This window comes from Typopeltis vanoorti, chromosome 18 (genome assembly GCF_054136105.1).
Source record: "Typopeltis vanoorti isolate ZY-2024b chromosome 18, IOZ_Tvanoo_1.0, whole genome shotgun sequence".
NCBI classification, from domain to species: domain Eukaryota; kingdom Metazoa; phylum Arthropoda; class Arachnida; order Uropygi; family Thelyphonidae; genus Typopeltis; species Typopeltis vanoorti.
This window is the reverse complement of record NC_143566.1, coordinates 11,718,836-11,741,507: the sequence shown is the minus strand read 5'-3', so window position 1 is coordinate 11,741,507 and position 22,672 is coordinate 11,718,836. Positions and strand designations below refer to the sequence as shown.

Below are 22,672 nucleotides of genomic sequence, written 5' to 3'. Positions count from 1 at the left end.
CCATTTGCAAGACTCATGTTAAATAGTTGTGCCAAAGTGCCATTAATTTCATAGAGCATTCCCTCATGACATGTGGCAATATACTGTCAAATTCTATTGCTTTATTAACATCAAGATCATTTAATTCCTTGTATACTTTCTGCTCATTTACCATCAGGCCACTCTCTGCCATACCTTCTACACTCAGGCTTCTTCTGATGTTGCCTTTACAAGGATGAAATACACTGATAAACTAATCATTGAATAATTCAACCATAACCTCGGTATTGGTTACCAATCTGCTAGTATCATCAACTAGCATCATTCTCCCATGGTCATTTTCCTTCTACTTAACACATATTGAAAAAATTCACTAGGATTTTTCTTAACTTGATTGGCTAATTTCTTCTCATACTGCACTTTTGCTGCTTTTACCAACGGAGTTACTTTCCTGGCTTGTTCTTTGTACTCTTTATGAAAGCAATCATAACCAACATTCATCTTGTGTTACCTCCACAGTGCCTTCTTCTTTCAGATTTCATGCTTAATCTCTTCCAGTCTTCTTCTTCCCCTTGTGCCTTATCCCATCTATTTGGGTTGGCCTTCTTACATGATGCGACTTGTCACAGAGCTTGACATTGGGAAAGGAGGTATTTTGTTTGTAGAGGTGTGTTCACAAGGATGGTTTGCCTGTTCTGAGGGATGAAAAACATGAGTTTCTGGGAGAAAAAACCCTCCGCCTTCGTATGAACCTAGCGAACTCTCCTTTATTCGAAAGAGACCAGATAAAGGTTCCTCACGTCGTGGACAGGAATCGAACCTTGATCTTTCTGATCATTCGTCTATACTGACTGAGCTACAGAGATACTTAATCTCTTCATCCATTTTACTCCTACCTTTTTCACCTTTTCCCGTTTGGAATATACACACACACACACATTGCTGTTTTTAAATAACTCTTGATCAATGCCCATTCAGCATCTATTGTTATATATATATATATATATATATATATTTAAATCTTTTTATATCCTTTCCACACAACTCCTTTTTCCATGCTATAGCTCCCAGTTGTCTCTTTATTTCCATAATCACCCATAATCACCAGTGTTGTAGTTCCACATATATCTCTCCTTTTTAGAAGTTCTTATGTGACTGACTGCAACTCTGGTGATCACTTCACGGTCACTCTCTCCATCCAGGAGGAAGATTAGACACTCCATTCACAGTCACATCATCTGATTATATAACCAGATCTAAGACTTAATCCTCATGTGCCCTCTGTTATGTACTGCCTAAGATTGTTGTCCCTTAAGAGCCCAAGAAATTCATTCTCCTTAATCTCTGATGTTATCTCTTCATTCCAATGAATATTTTCTTAGTTGAAATCACCCATAATCACCCATAATTGAAATCACCTTTGCTTGCTCACTAAGCCACGTTGCCTATACTTTTCTTTGTCTCCATCTTCTTCATTCCCTAGCATGTTGTAAAATCCCACCAAATATCTCATTCTAGTCTCCACTTCAACCATACTGCTTCAAAACCACTGCTCCTTTTTTCCTCCTTGTATCTCAAATTTGCATGGACACAACTCCCCTGCTATCATCAGCAGTACTTCCCTCCCATCTTACCTTTCCTATCTTCATGAAAAGCATCATATCCCTCTATTTTTATTCCCATCAAGATGACATTCTCATCCATTCATGGTTTCCTTATTTCAACTATTTTTGGGCATATAAACTCAGTCATTTCTACAATTTCCTGTTTCTGATGCTCATGACATTTGTAAATAAACATAATTCATTTCTTGGTCTGTAACCAATCTCACTTGTGCTGTCACCCCTTCTGTGACTTCTCCTCTTGCTCCTGTGTGCTCATCCTCTGTCCCACATAGCCTCCCAGACTCAATTCTCCATGCATTCCTACACCGACCATCCGCATACATGCATTCATTACCACTTTCAGAATCTACTTGTCTTATACTGTGTTCCCTGACTTCCCTAGCTCATAACGTTTTCCTTTCTAACTTGCTTTTCTGTTCTCACATTCTCTTCTCCATTCACAACCACATCAGTCTCACCTAGTCCACTCTCCTGATCAACTATTATGGATGATGTAAGGTGTACTTTTATTTTTTTTTTTAAATGGCCTGTTTGTCTAAAGTTAAAGCAAAGATAATTACACTGAACCTCATAAACATCAGAGCGGGACAGGATACAAAAAGAGAAACGACACATGTATCTTTTGTGGAAGATAATCCGGAGGAGGTTTTTTCTAACAGGAAGAAATGCAGGAACTAAATTGTAACTTTTAAAAATCTTCAAAAAATAGTTCACCCTGTTTTCATCAGAGAAGCAGAGCAGACATTGTAAACTCAACTACTGCAACATACTCCAACTCAGCATGTAGAAGATAAACAAGCCCAGTGAGAGAAGAATTGAAGATAGGAACTATAAATGTAAGGAGTATAAATGGGAAAGAAATTGAACTTGCTGAAGAACTGGAAAAGTACCACATGGACACAGTTGCCATTCCTGAAACAAAGAAGATTAAACAGGTAACAACCTACTGAATAAAAAGTATACAAGATGTTATATTCAGGCAATAATGTCAAGGAAAGGAAGGAGTAATGATAGCATTCAGAACCAAACATGAAGATAAGCTTCTTGATTAGAAGGCAATTTCTAGTAGAGTTATGTAGGGCAGATTCAAAATTGGAAAATGGACAGTGAAACTTATTTGTGCCTGTGGTCCCAGAGGAAGGTAGAGCACAGAAATACCTAATCATGGTAAATTACCAGTTACTAACTAGTGACATCCAACAGTGATATGAAGGAATTTTTTGCATCATTAGAACAGGGGTCAGAAATGCTTTGGGAAGGAGTCAAGGTGATGATACAGCGAAGAAGTATGTCATCCCGATAAGAAGACCAAGAGACCCATGGATATCAGATTCAACATGGGAACTAATCAAAAGAAGGCGGTTGGAAAAACAAAGAGACACAGGGACTGAAGAATACAAGAGATTACATAGAGAAGTCAGATGAGTCGTCAAACAGGACAAGGAAAAATTGTATACTAATAAATGTGAAGAAATGGAGTTCCAGATGAGAAGGCACAATTATAAAAGGATGTTTTATTTAGTTCATGACTTAAAGCACAAGTTTAAGCCTAAATTGAATGTCATCAAAATCAGGAATGAAGCATTACTAACAGAAGAGTTGGCATGAAGTTGAAAGAGCAGTTAAGCAGCTTAACAGCAATAAGGCCCCAGGTGCAGATGAAATCCCAGCAGAGTTAATTAAGGCCACAGGGGACGGAGGGATTTGAGTGTTTCATAGATTGATTACAAGAATATGGGAGATGGGATCATGGCCTAGAGACTGGAAGAAGTCAGTTTTCGTACCACTACATAAGAAAGGTGATATGAAGGCATGCAAGAATTATAGAACTATTAGTTTAATATCTCATGCAAGCAAAATTTTATTGAAGATCATGCTAAATAGGATTGAGGCCAAAGTTGAGGCAGAGATTCCCAAGGAAAACAAGCAGGTTTTATGAATGGTAAGGGCACCAGATATCAGATCCTTTGCCTTAGACAGATCATTGAAAAATATAAAGAATTCAGACTCCCTCTGGTAATATGTTTCTTAGACTACTCTAAAGCTTTTGACTGTGTTGAGGATGTGAAACTGTGGGAAATAATGAAAAGAATGGGTTTTCCTCAACACACTATCAGGTTGATAGCCGACTTGTATAAGGAGCAAGAAGCCACGGTAAGAACAGGTTTTGGATTTACTGACTGGTTTCAATTTGGAAAAGGAGTTAGGCAAGGATGTTTACTTTCTCCTCATTTGTTTGGTATATATGCAGAGGACATCATGCGTGAAGCATTGAATGAGCTCAGGACAGGAATTAGGATAGGAGGTAGATTGATCAGTAATCTAAGGTATTCTGATGATACAGTACTCCTTTGTAATGACATGGAAGAACTAGGACTAATTCTTGACAAAGTTAACAAGATCAGTAATAACAGAGGACTTCAACTCAATCCTAGCAAGACAAAGATTATGGTTTTCAAAGGAAATACAAACAGAGAAGCTCTTGAGAAACAAGTGTACCTTAATGGAGAAAGAATTGAGGAAGTCAGCAAGTTTGAGTACCTGGGATCCATTATTAATGAGAAGAATTGCTGTTCAGAAGATGTCAGAAAAAGGTTAGGAATGGCTAAAACAACATTCAGAGACCTGTCTAAAATCTGGAAGGATGGATCTATCTCCATGGTAACAAAGCTGAGGATTTTGGATGTGGTCGTTTTTTCAACAGCGACTTATGGATGTGAGACTTGGAACCTAAAGAAGTCAGATAAGAAATGGATATCTGCTTTTGAGATGTGGTGTTACAGAAGGCTGTTGAGGATATCATATGCCTTTCAGTATATGATTAATGGGTGTTAGAAAAGATCAGTAGAACTTTAAGACTCCTTAGGATATTGACAGAAGAAAGTTAAAATATTTTAGACACTTTGAAAGGATGGAAGGGGGAATTCTCAGAACAGTAATAGAAGGTAAAGTTCCTGGAAAAAGAGGCAGGGGTAGACCATCAATGAGATGGATGGATGGTGTGTGTGGAGTGACTGATCTTCAGAGAGTTGAGGCCACCAGAAAAGCAAACAACAGCATGGCGAGACCTGGTGTGGCACATCACCGAGCATCGGAGTGACCATACGGCATCTATAGATGCCCAGTGAACATAGAGTGAGAGAGCAGGGGCAGCTGACATAAAGAAAATGCCAACAAGGAAATTGGTCCTTGTTGGAGATATAAATAGCAGAGTAGGAAATGAATCCCACTAGGCATATAGAAATACTTTAGGAAAAAATTTGGAGAAAAAGGCAAAACTAATAATAATAGTAAGTACCTGCTGGATTTCTGCTCAGGATGTCGACTAGTCATCATTACTAACATCATGTTCAAACATAAAGATGCGTACAAGTTACCATGGAGAGAAGACACAAGGAATAAAAAAAGACTTCTTGACTGTGTCATTGTTGATAGTGATGTTGAGGATACAAAATATACAAAGGATATGAATATCAGATTGAAAAGAACAGTAGGTAAGAGTTCTAAAAATAATTAAAGTTGATCAATTTTCATAGGTGCGCTGTAGATTCACCTATAAAAATATCATTCAGAAAAAATTAAACAGTTGGAAAACAAAAACCTAACATCAAAGTCTCAGTGACAAACTCTGAAGAAAACATTGGATATTAAGCTAGGGAAACATGTGAAGTTGTCTTGCAAGGATAGAAAAATAAGAATGCCAATGGTTGGACACAAGGAGTTAAAGCAGTCCTGGAAAAGTAACCTTACTGAAATCTACTAGCAATTAGTAGGATTTTACTAGTAGCAAAAAGCGACTAGCAAATACTAGCAAAAAGTATACAAAAGTCATGGGAAAACTTTGGTAAGAATGTATAAAATTAAAATCAGGAACATGGTAAAATATTATACAAGCTTAGAAATAGAGGAAAGTATTTAAAAAGGAATCAAAGATGATAAACGTTACAAGAAAACTGAAGACAAGGATATCCTTGGATAGGAGTAATTACTTTGAAATGCTGTCAGTCAAAATGAGCAGTGAGAACAGTGGTAGAAAATCTTCAAGAGGAATACAAATAGAGTAGGCAGTATCGATGGTAAATGTTAATGTCAGAATTAATGTTGAACATATGTTTGTGGAAATATGAAATGTACCTAAATAGGAAATATGAAGAGGACCTAAATAAGAAAATAGTATGCTTAAATGTTATCCTGCAGAGAACAAAGCAGGAACTCGAAAAGTTGCAGATGTGCAAGATATTAGCAGGACTGAGAAGAGAAAGAAGCAGGTGGCTCAAGGTAAGAATTGAAATTGTATGAACAGATGAGAAAAACAAGTAAGGAGAAAATTATGTATTGAGACTATGATCAGAGAAGTTGAAAGTATAACAAAATCATGTTTCCCTGGCACAAAAATTGATATTAGTCATGCCATATCGATGTAGAAAGGTACGGTAAAAGAACTAATTTTCTTGGTTGGGACAGTGATCTGAGAAGTGAAAAGTATTCTATGAGGGAGAATGTGAAGGAGTTGATGGATGAAGCAAAAAAGAAGAGTGAGAAGGGGAGATTGTAAATATCCACCCACACTATGATAGAGGAGAATTGAGAGTAGAACGTTGGTAGCAAACAAATTAATATGCATGTTGCACAAAAACAGTAATGTAGAAGCTGTGGTCCTATGTTCTGAGTTAGACGGAAAGGAGGAGTTGTATAATGCTGACAGACTGCACCTAAATGGTTTTGATGTTAGGTGTGTAAAGAGAGAGAGAGAGCTTTGTTCACCAAGCATGCTGAAGTGCAATTTCAGGAAAATTTAACCCAGTTTGTTTGAAGTCACTCATAACACAAGTGAGTGTGAGAATGACCAACAAGTGTGGAATCTAGTCTCCCAAGCAAAAATATTGAATAGTGCAGTCAATTCAGTAAGTGAAGATGTTTGGGAGCCTAAAGGGATGCTGCAGTTTCTGTATACTACTGCCTGAAGTATCAGGAACAAAAGGGAGGCGCTTTTGGCATTAGTTAGTGCAACCTCACCAAATGTTATAGGCATTAGACTATAACATTATGCAATCTACGGGTAGATCGCATAATGCTTTGGGGTCGATCACAAATTTATTTGTCTTAATTTTCAAAATAATATATAGATGAGTCCGAATACGATAAAGCAAATAAATAATGTTAACCTATTTATCAAATAATAATCTATATTATGGTTCTATTTAAAATTTATGTTAATTAAAAACTTAAAATAAATATTTTTTGTACAATAATTCCAGTTTATAATTCGATTATATTAAATTGAATTTTATTTCAAAAATTTCAACAGAAAAATTTCAAATATTAGTTAAAAATATTTAAATTTCCTGCCATGAGACTTTTGTTGTGGAGTGTACTTGGAAATATATGTGCCCTCATAGACATGACTTTGGGTTTTTGTTCGCTTTGATGCACTGTACAAACATAACTCATGAATCTTGATGTATAAACGATAGCAGTATTATAAACTCGGTTGTTTGTTTTGTGCTAGTGCTCTGCTGCAAGTTTAAAATTTGAAGTTTAAAGTGTTTTAATATAATTTAAAATTGTACCATCATGACCACTACAAAAAAAGCAAAGACATATTACTATCATCAAGAGTGGGAACATGATTATTTCTTTATTATGATCAAAGACAAATGTTGTTGTTTGATTTGCAATGGAAGTGTTTCTCTGCCGAAAAAAGGGAACTTGGAATGACAATTTAAATCGGTGCACAGCAGATATGAAACGGCATATCCACCTAACAGCGATTTACGAAAAGTCAAAATTCAAGAATTGAAGAAACGTTTGTCATTACAGCAGTTATGTTTCATTAAAATAATATCGAACTCAGAGACAGCAACAACTGCATCGTTAAGAGTGAGCCATATTCTTGCCAAACATAAAAAACCCTTTAGTGATGGTGCAATTTTTAAAAAAGCATTTCTTGCAGCAGTTGAATCATTATTTTGTAATTTCGAAAATAAATCAGAAATAGTTGCTGCTGTCAACGAAATACAGTTATCACGAAATACAGTTGCAAAACGAGCAGAAGAAATAAATTTGGATCTAAAAGAGCAACTAATGCAGGATATTAAGGATTGTCAGGCCTTTTCACTTCAGTTGGGCGAATCTACTGATGCAGTTAACATCGCCCAAATGATTATTTTTATTAGAATGGTTTTTAAAAACTTTTCTACTCGAGACGAATTACTAAAGGGGTAAACACAGGGTGAAGATATATTTACCAGTTTTAAGAGTTACAGCAAGACCATTCAACTGCCTCTTTATAAACTAGTGTCAATTACCACAGACGGAGCACCAGCTTCAACAGGTTGTCGCAACGGTTTTATCACGCTATGTAGGCATGGTGAAGATTTTCCTAATTTCTTACAGTATCATTTTATTATACATCAACAAGTGCTGTGTGCTAACGTTTTAAATATGAAAGAAATTATGAACATAGCTTTCAAAATTTCCAATTTAATTCGGGCAAAAACTCTGCAAAGGTGCCTTTTTAAGTTGCAAATGGAAGAAAGTGATAATGATGGACCTTCTGAGCTGCTTATGCATACTGATGTCAGGTGGTTAAGTCAGGGCAAATTTCTTCAAAGATTTAGGGATTTAATTGAAAAAATTAAACAATTTCTTGTAGATTGGGGCGGCGAATACAAACACTTAAAAGATGATATTTGGCTATTGGATTTAGCTTTTTTTTTTTGATCGACATAACCAGTAAATTAAATGAATTAAACCTAGAACTTCAGGGTCCCGGAAAAACAATTTTTGATATGATTAGTTCTATCAATGCTTCTAAAAAAAATTGAATCAGCTGATAGTGAAGCTTGAAAATAACAATTTATGTAATTTTCCGAATATGACTGCACAATTAAGTAGTTCTGCTTTTGCTAATTTCAACGGAAATAAATATATTGGTGAAATTCGGAAAGTAATTACAGAATTTGACGACCGCTTTCAGGATTTCAAGAAACTTGAGGATGTAATTCTCTTCATGAGTTTTTCATTTGATACCAACATTAGCTAGACAGAAATAATAGCAGAAAACCTTTCCTCTATTTTTGATATGCATATTGTTATGCTAGAAGAAGAAATAATAACAATAAGAAATGATGTTTACATCAAAGCAAGGGCACACAAAGATAGATTTGGGAAATATTTACCGGAATGCAAGTATTCCAACTTAAGAAAATGTGCAGAAAATATTTATGCTTGTTTTGGTTCGACATACTTGTGTGAATCGGCATTTTCACAAATGAACATTATTAAGTCAAAATATCGTACCACATTATCATTCGAGTATTTGGAGTCATGTTTGAGAAATGCACTGACTAATTACACACCAAATTATGCAAAAATTGTGAACTCATTGCAGTGTAGAATAAGTAATGCTGGTTCATCAGGAAGTTAAATATGAAATGTTTATTTTAATCGGTGCAGTCAAAGAACTGCAACATTCTTTTAAGCATTATAATTAATTAATATTATGATAATTATAATAATATATCATCATCATCAAATTCCTGCCATGTACCCACAAGGGGTGTATAATAATATAATATATAATAATGTGTATAATATATTGTAATAATAATAAATAATATTATGATAATTTTTTCTTTGTCTAAACATAAATTAGAAATCTTATACCTTATACTCCAATTTTGAAAAAGGTAGATTGCAGGTATATCTTTATGGACAATATAGATCTTATGCAAACATTAGTTGACACTCCTGACCTATATAGTACTGAGAGAGAACTACTTAAGGCATCATGTGATGAAGGATACTCAGCATGCAAGGATATTCAACCTGGTCATAAAAACAGAAGAGCTATCCATAACCAAGGTAGCAACATTGACTTTGACTGGGGAAAGTGGCCATGCAGTCTTGATCCGAGATTGCAAATCTTGAGAAATATTCTGTCAAAAAGGGATATATGTGTAACTACAAGGCAAGTGATTACAGCATGCTTAGGAGAAAGCTTCAAGCTGTGTCAATAAAGTCCTGCAAGAGAAGGATGTTATTATTGCATATAAGATAGTTAAGGGATATCTAGAGGAAGCAATATTAAATTGTATACCTAAGGTAAGGAGTAAATCAGGTAAGAATTAAATGAATGAGTGGTATTCTAAATCAAGGGCTTCAAAAAAAGAAAGAAAAGAAATTGTTATGGAGAATATATAAGGAGAATGGTGACTTGCAAGGTCATGAACAGTACAAGGGTCAGGGGAGAAAGTTTCCCAGCACAGTAAGAAAGGCAAACTTAGATTATGAGACGAAACTAGTTGAAATGCCAAAGGAAATCCCAAAGAGTTTGTACATTACATGGCAAGTGAGAGGGAAAATGACTATGGAAGAATAAACTTAATGATACTGATGGTGATGAGGTAACAGAAACACATAAAATAGTTGAGTTACTGAGTGGCTACATTGCATTCGTATATCATTCAAGTGAGATTAATGCTGTGACACATGTGACAGACTTATGTGGGAACAGTGGTGGATGAAATGGAGGTTCTTAGGATATTGCAGAATCACAATGTAAATACAACTGCAGAATTAGATTGAATATCTGCTTGTGTTTTGCAAGAATATGCAAGGGAACTGGCAATGCCTCTGACTAGGCTCTTTAATTCTTAGTTCTGGTAGAGCTCCAATGAATTGAAAGAGGACAAAATAATTCCTTTGCATAAGGAATTATTTGCTACTGCAGTTATAATAATAACTGCAGTAGCAAATTATAGACCTATCAGTATCTCTGAAGTGATGGTAAACATACTGGAAAAGTTGGTCAAAAAGAGAATTCAAGAATGTTGGATAAGAATATGATACTGTATGAGGGACAACATGGCTTTGTGAAGGTTAGTAATTCACTAGCTTTTTATAATAGAGTGACAGCTGAGTTGGATAAAGGAAATGGCTACACAATAATTCTGCTGGATTTTTTAAAGGCATTTGACAGAATACCACATGGAACTCTGTTATGCAAATTAGAACAAATGGGGATGGATACAGTTAGGTGGATAAGAGAGTGGCTGCTGGAGAAATATTAAAAAGTGTCATATAGAGGAGCAGAATGCAGGTAACTAGTGGTATGCTACAAGGTTCCATACTAGGAATACTACTATTAAATTTGTACATTAACGATATGAGAAATAATTTGAAAGGAAATATTCAGTTGTTTGTTGATGATGTGAAATTAGGAAGAGAGTAGTTAATCAAGATTATGTGGAGAGCTTGCAGGATGATTTAAATAATCTGTTGGTATGAGCAAAAGATAATAGGTGTGAGTTTAATGTGGAGAAATGTAAAAGTTATGCAGTTTGGGATAAATTAATTACAAGCTGTGTACCACATTGACAGAACTCTACTTAAAGAAATAGACAAAACTAAGGTAGCTCATAAGATTACTTGGCTATTGATGAACATACTGACAAATAGAAATAAGTAAGTTGTTATTCCTCTTTATAGATACATCCACATCTGTAATACTGTACTCTGATCTGTTCTCCTAGTTTTCTCGGGAATGAGGAAGTCGTGGAGAGGATTCAGTGGTGAGTAATCAAGAAGATGTTCTTTGGGATGTTCCCTGTAAGGACAGATTGCAAGGGTGCGTGGATTTCATAAGTTGATTGATAAGCAAAAAAAAAGGGAATGTGATAGAAACATTTAAGATACTTAAAAGATTGTATAGGACTGATATATGGGAAATTTTTCAGCACTTGGCTAGAGGGTACAGAATAAGTGGTTATCCCTGGAAGTTGAGTAAAGGAAGTTGAGTTGTGGTTAGTAGGGAGGGGACTGAATTTTTTTATTTGCAGAGTTGTGAATAAATGATGGAATGGGTTTCAGTATCACTTGTGAGTGTTCTGTCTGTTAATGGGCTCAAGGAGAGAGGAGTGTGTGATAGTTGGTGTGGATAGTTTGGGTCTGCAACAATGTCTTTGGCCTCCATGGAGGTGCCCATACAATAATAATAATAAAGTTACCTTTATACTTGGATAAATTTAATGTGTTGGATCAAAAGACTACTTGTTATTCATTCACCTAGAAGTCATTCTGTAGTATTATTGAAAGAACTGCATAATGTTTTTGCAATATAGAATTTTTTTTTTCAATATAGATTAAAAGAATTTTAGAGGGAAAATTATTTCCTATGAAGGCTTTGGGATATTTTGCTGTTGTCACAGGTAGAGGTAAGGTTCTGTTTTTTAAATCAAACATTTTTGAAATGTGTAATGTTGAAGTGTTTCATTTCATTCCATGATCTGCACTTGGTTTTATGCAAGGAATTAGAAGTTCACAGAACTAACATATGCAAAAACTATTAATTGCCCATGTTAAAAAACATCAACAAGTTCTTTCTTCTTATTACCTCAATACAGGCATGATCAGATTTATCTTGTATTTTATTTCTTCTAGTTTTGGCTCATTCACTTAAACACTTGCTGATTAATTATAAGATTCATCTGCTATCCCACCATGATCTTTCAAAGATAAATCTGCAGATCTTGTTTTAGTGTCTTCAGTTCTATTCTGCTTATTTTCTGAAAACTGAAAACTCTTCTGGCTAAACATAACCGTCATCATTCTTAACTGTAATTCAAATTTAGCTTTACAATCTCTAATTAAGAATTGGTTAATAGTTGTTGTTCGCATCCTATCTTATTTAACAGTTGATTTTTTCAGATCTCCAGGAGAGAGGTGATGAATATAGATTTTCAGATATATATTCATTCGTTTTCTTTTCTTATGGTATCTCGCCAACTCTAGTTCTATTTGCTGAATTAACTTTTCAGAATATATACTTAAACATTAATTTCAAGTTATCAGGATCACTTATCACATTGACTAAACACATGGCCTAGTCATTACTATGTTTCGGCATACAAAAGCAGACAAACTGACATGGAGAGAGAGAAGACAAAAGAATTTTTTTTAAAAAAGTATCATTCACTGTTATTGTTGATAGCAAAATCTTCATACTGGTAAAGGACTCAAGAGGAAGTGGTCACCATTTTGTTGTGAGCTAGCTGTTTGTGGGTAAGAATGTTTTAAAAAGAATTAAAGTTCAATAGCTTTCATAGGTGAACTGTAGACTTAAATACCTATTATTCAAGAAAAAATGAAAGGTTGAAAACAATAACCAAACATTGAAGACTCAGTGTGAGTCATGTCATCGAAGAAAATATGGATTGATTCATCTTTGATTAGCTTCTGAAGTGAAGACTATATGTTTATTAACAAGACTTTACTAAACTAAATAGTGCAACCCAACAAATTTTATAAGTTTTCTCACTTTCATCAGGAATAAGACTTGGATAAAAAATAAAAAACTAGAAAAAATTACACTTAACAGTATTTTTCATAACCTTAATATTGTAACACATATAAACAATGACAAAAGACTGCTGCATTTGAAAGCTAGTTGTTGGTAGATTTTTGATAAATGCAGATCAAACTTGGCATAGGACTAAACTTCGATTTTTTGTTGCACTATGTATGAGGGTGGCTGGAAAGTTCTGATAAACACCTAGAACAAAAATGATACTAAAGCAACTGATATGACCACAAAAAAGAGCATATCTTAAAATGCTTGAATCCCCATTTATCATCAAATTGTAATAGTTTGTTGTTGTTTTTTTTTCTTTTACAATATATAAGAAAGCAAAATTAATTAGTGTTTGTTCTAGGTGTTTATCAGAACTTTCCAGCCCCCCCCCCATAAAAAAGGGGGGAGATGGAGCATTTCTGAGGGGTTTTTTTTAATTTTCTTACAATACAAAAAATCCTCTGTACACTCTGGTGTCTTGAACCACGGAGAAAACATCACTATCAACAATAACATAGTCAATGAGACTTTTCTTATTCCTTGCCTCTTCTCTTCATGTGAATTTGTGCACATTTTTATGTTGGAACATGGTGTTAGTAATAACCAGTCCATGTCCTGAGCAGAAATCCAACAGATATTTGCCATTATTATTAGCTTTGCTCTTTCCTCCAAATTTTCCAAAAATATTTTTGTATGTCTCACAGTCATTTCCTACTCTGCTATTTAGATCCCCAACAAGGACCAACTTTTCCTTTTTCATTGTGTCAGTTGCTTTTTCTAAAGTCTCAAAAAATTCCTCCACTTCTACCTTAGTAGAACCTTCTGTGGGACCATAGGCACAAATAAGTCTCATTGTCCAGTTCCCCATTCTCATATACACCCACATTACTCTACTTGAGACCGACTGCCATTCAAGAAGATTAGCCTCGTATTTTGTGTTGAATACTATGGCTACTCCTTCTTTTCCTTGATTGTCATTGCCTGAATAAAGCAGTTTGTATTTATTGCTCAGAACGATCTCACCAGTTTTTGTCTTTTTTGTTTCAGTCACCCCTGTTATGTCGATCTGGTACTTATCTGATTCCTCAGCTAGCTCCATTTCTTTGCCATTCAGGCTTTTTATGTTGATAGTACCAATCTTTAACTCTGGTAATGTTGAGTTGGGGTTTGTTTTCAGATTTGTTCCAGTAGCTGACTTTTCGCTGTTCACCCTGGTTCCCTGGCAAAAACAATGGGGGCCTTGTTTTACCGGGCGATGCCCCAGCCGGCACGAAATTTTGTCATGTTGTACCATCATTTTTTATTTTGGTTTAAGCCAATAAGAATGCAATTTGGTTGGCTAAATCCCAAATTGCCTACCCATCCTCGTTCGTTCAGTATCCAAGTAGGTACCCAACAGGGTGCACCATGAGAAGCTGAAGATTGGACATTAACTCAGAAGCCCTGGTCGGGTCTCTGCATTCCTTTAAAGGCTATGTGGAGGTCTCCTCTCAGTTATACAGCTTTGACCCTTAAGCACCCAGTAATCACAATAATCACAATAATGAATAATAAATCTTGCATATACTAGTCTGTCACAGCTGAAGTATATGAATTGGTGCAGATGAGAAAAAATTTGATTCTCTGTTTTTTAAAATGGATGATGGTCCGATTCTTGTTGCAAGTAACAGCTTGTGAGGTTGGTTTACATTGAGCAGATGGGTATTCCAGATGGGATACAGGAAAAGAGGGTGTCCAGGAAGGTTCATTTTCCATACTTTTCTTTTTCCATCATGGGTTGATCTGCAGGTGTAGGCTGCTGATTTTGTTCAAGAACATCAGTATAGATGCTTCTCATCAGAAGCATCTCTAATAGCCTATTAGTTTCAGGCTTGAAATGCAGTGATAAAATTATTATTCTTTATCTTTGTGAACACTTGTGTCTAATAATTGTAAAAAGGGAAATAAAACTGACTGTGAGAATTACAGTGGAATTTCCATACTTAGTGTTCTAGGTAAGGTTTATTCCAGCTTAAGAAGAGGCTGAGAAAAACTGTGGAAGGAGATCTTAGAGAAGACCAAATTGGGTTAAAGTCAAATAGAGGTTGTCAGGATCAGATTTTCATTTCAAGACAAATACTTAAGAAATCATGAGAATATAACAAGGATATATAATTATTCTGTTTTTGTGATCACATGTTTATTAAAGAAAAAGGGAAATAAAACTGAATGTGAGAATTACAGCGCTATTACCCTACTGAGTGTTCCTGGCAAGATTTATACAAGTATACTTGAGAAACGGTTGAGAAGAATTGTGGAAGAAAAGCTAGGTGAAGAACAAGCTGGATTCAGGCCAAATAGAGGCTGTCAGGATCAGATCTTCACTTTACGACAAATAGTGCAGAAATCATGGGAATATAACAAAGATCTGTATTTAAGTTTTGTTGATCTGGAAAAGGCATATGACAAGGTGCCAAGAGAGAAGCTATTCAATATGCTACAGTTATATGGTGTCAATGGAAAATTATATCAAGCAATACATCATCATCATCATCATACGTATCAAGGATTTAGGCCTAGTATGGCCTGTTCCGGCCTTAGAAGTCATCGTTGAATCGTTTAAGAGGACATCCTGGTTTTCTTTTTCCTATTGGCTTGTACTTTAAGGCTTGTTTTGATAATCTTTCTGTTTTCATTCTTTGAATGTGTTCCATCCATCTATGTTTATATTTTTTAATTTTTTCAATTACTGGTTCTTGGTTTAATTCTTTCATAATATCTTCATTTCTTTTGTGATCAAATACGGTATACTTTGCAGTTTTTCTCATAAACTTCATTTCTGCTGTTGTTAATCTTTGTTTGTCTTTTTTGTTTTATTATCCAGATTTCACTTCCATACATTAAGACCGGTAGGGCTAATGTATTGTATACTTTTAGCCTGGTTTGTTTTTGAACTAGGTTTGGTTTAAATATAGAGTTAATTACTCCTGTTATTTTTAAATATTTTGCAATTTTTATGTTTATATCTTTTTCGTTTTCATAAGTGATCATACATCCTAGGTAGTTAAATGAATTCACCTGTTCTATGATCTTGTTATCTAATACTATTTTAGTTCTTGCTGGATCTTTCCTTTAGAGACCATAGTTTTTGTTTTTCCGTTGATATTATCATACCATAATCTTTGGATATCTCATTTAGATTTAAAATAGCTTTCTGTAAGTTATCTTCAGAATTTGTAATTATTATTTGGTCGTCTGCAAAGAGGAGAGTGTTTAAGTTAACTGTAGGTAAAAGTTTAATTCCTTGATGTAAATTTTTACTCCATTTTATTATTATTTCATTTGAGTAGATATTAAAAAGAGTTGCTGAGAGGGAACATCCCTGTCAGATCCCTTGGTTTATCTCTCTTGTATATGATAGCTCATGATTTAATCTTATTTGTATTTGATTATTTTCATATATACTTGTGACAGCTTTTAGGATATTATTTGGTATTTGTCTTTCTTTTAATATGTTAAATAATATGTTTCTTTTAACTTTGTCAAATGCTTTTTCAAAGTCAATAAATGCAATATGTGTTTCTAAATTATATTCTCTTCTTTTCTCTATTATTAATTTTAGGCAGAAGGCTGGGTCTATACATGATCGTCCTTTTCTAAATCCATTTTGTACCTCTAGAATAAAGTTTTCGGAATATTTCATTAGTTTGTTATTTAAGATTCTGCTGTATATTTTGTAACATGAATTTAGTATACTGATACCTCTATAGTTTTTAGGATCATCTCTATTACCTTTCGTAAAGATAGGAATCACAATTGCTTTTTTCCATTCTATTGGGGGGATACCAGTTGAGTAAATTTTATTTAAAAATAATAAGAGTCTTCCTTTGAATCTTGTTCCTGCATATTTATATAGTTCTGAACCTAGCTTATCTTTTCCAGGTGATTTTCCATTTCTTGTTTCTTTCAGGCTGATTTCTAATTCTTCTTCAGTTATCTCCTTTTCATTTTCGTTAATTGTTTGCCAGTTGTCTTTTTTAAAATATTTTTTCTGTCCACAGTTCTGTGTAGTAATTTAGAAATTCTTCTAATTTCATTTCAGTGTTTAATTTTATGTTTTCTTTGGTATCTGCATTTTGGTGTTTCAAAATCTTATATACATTAGGTCTTATTTTATATAAATCATGTTCTAAATTAGAAACAAATTTATTCCATAATTCTCTATGTCTTTTTCTGACTTCTCTTTTAGCTATGGCTCTTATTCTTTTATATTCTATTTCTTCTTCTAATCTTTTACTGCTTAACCATTTGTGATAGGCTTCTTTTTTCTTTTTGATTATTTCTTTGATTGTATCATCCCAGATCTTCAGTTTTTTTCTTTTATTGAATTTTTTGGTCTTTCCTAAGCTTTCATTTGCTGCTGCATTTAGTATCGTTTTTATATTAAGCCATTCTATGTCTATTTCTTCATTTTGTTTTATTTTATGTAGCTACTGGTTAATTCTTTGTTCATATATCCACTGTACATTTGTGTCATTCAATAGTCTAGTTTTATAAACAAATGCTTCAATTTTTCTTTCTGTTCTTGTTACTTGTAGCCATTTAGGTGGTAATCTTAATTTTATTTTAACAAGGAAGTGGTCACTGCTTATTTCATATCCTCTGTGAACTTTAACATCTAGTGAAAATTTTGATGTCTTTTCAATTAATATGAAGTAATCTAATATTGATTTCCATCCTCTTGCTGCTCAAGTATATTTATGTATGTCTTTATGTTTATAGAAGGAATTCATTATTTTTAGGTTATTATAAACTACAAAGTCAATCAATTTTTTACCATTTCTGTTTAGAGTGTGTTCTCCATGTATTCCTATATTATTATTAATTTTCGTGTTTCCAATTCTTGCATTTAAGTCTCCTGCTAAAATTATGTAATCATTTTTATTTATTTTATTATATATGTTTTGTAGCTGATTATAAAAATCAATATTATCCTGTTCTCTTCCTTCTTCTGGGGCATATAAACCAATTATTGTTAAATAGCCTCTATCTATTTTTATTCTAGCTTCTATTATTCTTTCATTCCATAATTTATAATGTTTTAACTGTTTTGAAAGGGAGTTATGAATCCAAATCACGACTCCTGCTTGTGCTCTTTGGTCTCTGTCGACTCCACTGTATATCACATTAAAATTTTCAGTTCTCATAGTTCCTTTAATTTCTTTTTTGTTTCAGTGATTACTGTTATTTTAAAATTTCTTTCATTTAATAACTGGTCTAATTCTATTTCTTTATATGCTATTCCTCTTACATTCCAGTTTGCTATGTGTATTATATTTTGTCGTTTCCATTTTCGTTTTCCCTTTTCCATTCCAGGGTCATTTCCTATAGATTCAATCCGATTATCTTTTTCTGTCAGCTTACAAGTATGGTTATGTTCTCCATGTCAGGGGACTAGCCTGACGATGGAATAGTTCAGTGGTAGGGCTGCTACCTTAAGGCTTCTGAACTCTCCTTCTTCCGAATTTAAACCCATAGGAGGAATAGGGTATATTGAAGGGGAAAGGGTAGATTATAGAAGAAATATAGTAAGGTTTATAGAGTGGACATAGTTGTAAGGCCAGAAATGAAAAGACCCCATGGCCCTCGAGTACTCTAATAGCACAAGGGTCATAAAGTAAGAAGAGTTGGCTGATAAGGCCTTATAGGAAAGATTAAAGTAAGTAGGTCTTCCTCAAAGTAGAAGAAGGAGAGGATAGATCCAGCTAGGGGTCCATGGGAGTGCCGCTTCCCTTACAATCAAGATGATTGCCCCTTATGGCCCTGTTGGTCCACAAGTTCTTATTCAGTATATTCAGACCACCCCACCATATATATACATATATACACACACACACACACGGTGGGCTCCCCTATCCGCCATCCAGGCGATGCGCTCTCTAGGGGTTACAGGGTCCCCTGAGAGATCAAGCAATACTTGGTCATTATTTGAGTTGTAAGTAAGCTGTTAGAATTGAAGGAAGTACAGGAAGATGATTTAATGTTAAGTCTGGTGTGAGACAAGGATGTACATTATCCCCTCTGTTATTCATTATCTATATGGATCGCATTATGAAGGAAAGTGGTATTAAACATGATATCAAAATTGGGGATGTTAATGTCAGCTCTTTGCTTTATGCAGATGATGTTATACTTCTAAATAAATCCGCTACAAGCTTGCAAGATTCCCTGACTAAATTGAATAATTGTTGTAATAGATATGGTATGAAGGTCAGCAATAAAAAGACAAAGACAATGAAAATAGGTAGAATCGTTGAAAATGTCAACTGCATTGTGAATGGAGAGCCTGTGGAACAAGTAAAACATCTCAGCTACTTAGGCATGATTTTTAGTGAAGATGGTAAATTAAATATGGAAATAGACAACAGAATCAACAAAGCTGGTATGGTAGGAAGTCAATTGAATAAATTCATATGGAATAAGAGAGAAATTAGTTGGAACACTAAATTAGCTGTATACAAGACAGTGTTGAAACCAGTTTTAACTTATGGATCTGAGAGCTGGGTCAGAAGTAAAACACTTGACCAAAGAGTAGAGACCGCAGATATGAGAGTCCTGAGAAAGATTAGAAGTGTGAATAGATGGCATCAATGGCAATATCATATTAAAAATGAGGATATTAGGAAAGAACTTGACATTGTTAGCATCCAGGAATGCGTTAGCAGAGCTAATCTCAGGTGGTATGGTCACTTAAACAGAATTGGCAAGGAAAGATTAGCAAAACAAGCGTCTTCTGCCAGGTTGGCATGAAAATGACCCAGAGGTAGACCAAGATATAGGATTGATACGGTACAAAGTGCCTTAGACGATAGAAATATAAGATCTGATAATGTTGGAGCCTTGACAAGTAACAAGCTGATTTGGAGGAAAATTGTAGATAGGAAGTTAGTAATAATGTAAATTTTTCATGTAGTACTATCATATCCTGTACACCCCTTGAGGGTAAATGTCAGGAATTTGATGATGATGATGATGTTTTTAAAACAAAATAAGTACAACACCTGAGAAGTTTCATTAGTCATCAGACTAACATCTTCACGGGTAAAGAAAACTAAAAGTTTAAAGCACAAACTACTAAAAATTACAAAAATTAGTTCATTTTTTGGTATTGTGAACATCAAAACATTTCATTAAAAAACTGAATAACAGATCCATAGAACCGTTAATACGTGGCAGCTGGAGACATTGTTATTTGTTGTCATGTTCTGTGGTTCACGCTCACTCTGTCCGAGGTCTGAAATTGGTAAATTTTTAATAAACGATGACCAAACTTAATTTAAAATCAAACCTTGGTTTTTGTTGTATTGCGTAGGAATTTTAATCATATTTGCTGAATCTTTGAATTTTCTTGTGAAACAATTCTTATCTATATAACACATGTTGGTTCTATCCCAGAGCACCTCATGATTGGTAGAGGTTGTCTGAAATGCCAATCCCTGATTTATGTTCTCTCTTATTTTGTACGTCCTTTGATGTTCGCTCATGCAGATTTCTCCTGATCTCCCTGTCTGGTCCACAAAGAAGATTGTCTTATTTATCTGTTACATTCTTGATATAAGGAAGGGTGACTGCATTCTTGAAATATTGTTTATTTAAGTTTCTTGTAGGTGCTGTATTGAGGATTTTCTTAATTAACTTAGTATTGAAACTATTCAGTTGTAAGATCTGTGTTAAGTATTGTATTTCTTCTTTCCATTTTTCTTCTATATTGGGGATGTTGTATGCTTTATCCCTTAAGGTTTTTATTAGTCCTATTTTTTGCTTGGGGTGGTGATGTGAAGTAGTGTGCAGAAATCTTCCTGTGTTTGTTGGTTTTCTATAGATGGAAAATGATAAATTGTTTTTTCTTTTATTTATTTCTATAAGGATGTCTAGGAAAGCAAGTTTTTTATTTTCTTCTAGTTCCAGAGTGAATTTTATGTTAGGATGTAAGTTATTAAAATAGTCTTGAAATGTAGTCAGTTCTGGTGCTGTTCCTGGCCAATTGATGAAGATATCGTCCACATAGTGGAGCCATATTTTTGGTTTTTTGTGCCAGTTTTGTAGAGCATTATTTTCAAAATTTTCTATATAGAGGTTTGCTAGAGCTGGTGAGAGGGGTGAACCCATTGCTGGTCCTTCTTTTTGTTCCCAGATTTTCTTAATCAACTGTCTTGGTAAAGGAAGAACGTTATTTTTATACAATGTTTGTAGAGCTGTACAGTGTCCAGTGGGAAGAGATTCTATTAACATTTTCTGTTGCCACGATGAATTAGAAAGAAAGATAATAGAATCAAAAGAAATCATTCTCAACCCCCTACATCTCAACAACAACCTGAGTTATAACCTTTCAGACTGTCATTGTGCTACAATCAAATACTGGCGTTCACGACATGCTATATGCATGCTTATGCCCAACAATGAAGCTAATGAGAGAACAGTTTTGAATGCACAGACTTGAACGTTGAATATATATTCACTAACTTTCCGTTATGTTTACAATTATTTCCTGTATGTTTTACTGGTTATTTCTTTTTTAATGTGTACCTGAAGAAGGCTGATACAAGCTGAAGCTAGTTGTGCTATTAAACTTTGTTTTCATTTTTCTCGGTTTCTAGTCATTCACTAATTTAAAAAAATGTATATCAACTGAGTAAATCAATCTTCCTACATTCCTACAAACCTTAGGGAATAAAGCATACAACATCCCCAAATTCTCAGTTTTCTTAATTAACTTAAGAAAATTCTCAATTTTCTTAAGTTAATTAAGAAAATTCTCAATACAGCACCTACAAGAAACCTAAATAAACAATATTTCAAGAATGCAGTCACCCTTCCTTATATCAAGAATGTAACAGATAAATTAGCCAAACTGCTATACAAATACAGCCTTAAAAGTGACTTTCCTGACACTTGAAAAAATATCAAGATCTCTTCATCCTCCGAAACCTCCACATCACCCAATGAAAAAAAGAGTTTATAATATTCACTGTTCCCGTTGCATCTTCTTTGTGGACCAGACGGGGAGATCAGGAGAAATCTGCATGAGCGAACATCAAAGGACGTACAAAATAAGAGAGAACATAAATCAGGGATTGGCATTTCAGACAACCTCTACCAATCATGAGGTGCTCTGGGATAGAACCAACATGTGTTATATAGATAAGAATTGTTTCACAAGAAAATTCAAAGATTCAGCAAATATGATTAAAATTCCTACGCAATACAACAAAAACCAAGGTTTGATTTTAAATTAAGTTTGGTCATCGTTTATTAAAAATTTACCAATTTCAGACCTCGGACAGAGTGAGCGTGAACCACAGAACATGCCAACAAATAGCATTGTCTCCAGCTGACCTGCATTAACAGTTATATAGATCTCTTATTCGGTTTTTTAATGAACTGTTTTGATGTTCACAATACCAACAAATGAACTAATTTTCGTAATTTCTAGTAGTTTGTTCTTTAAACATTTAGTCCTCTTTACCCCTGAAGATGTTAGTCTGATGACTAACAAAACTTGTTGGGTGTTGTTTTTAGTACTTGTTTAGTTTTAAAATCAGTTTTCATTAATAAACATGTGGTCACAAAACCAGAATAATTATATTGATCTTCTTAACCACAGAAACCTCTGCAGGAATAACAAGGATATATTTAAGTTTTATAAATCTGGAAAAGACATATGACAATGTACCAC

General features: G+C 34.3%; 1 protein-coding gene across 3 annotated transcripts in view; it reads left to right on the top strand.

Annotated features, from left to right (window-relative positions):
• Opa1 (Opa1 mitochondrial dynamin like GTPase) overlaps positions 1–22,672 on the top strand; it is a 712,584-nt gene that overhangs the window by 336,667 nt on the left and 353,245 nt on the right. For all 3 annotated transcript variants that reach the window (XM_090408405.1, XM_090408403.1, XM_090408406.1), the window contains one exon: positions 11,749–11,821. In XM_090408405.1, the coding sequence (XP_090264531.1) occupies positions 11,749–11,821 (73 nt within the window). The remainder of the gene's footprint in view (positions 1–11,748; positions 11,822–22,672) is intronic.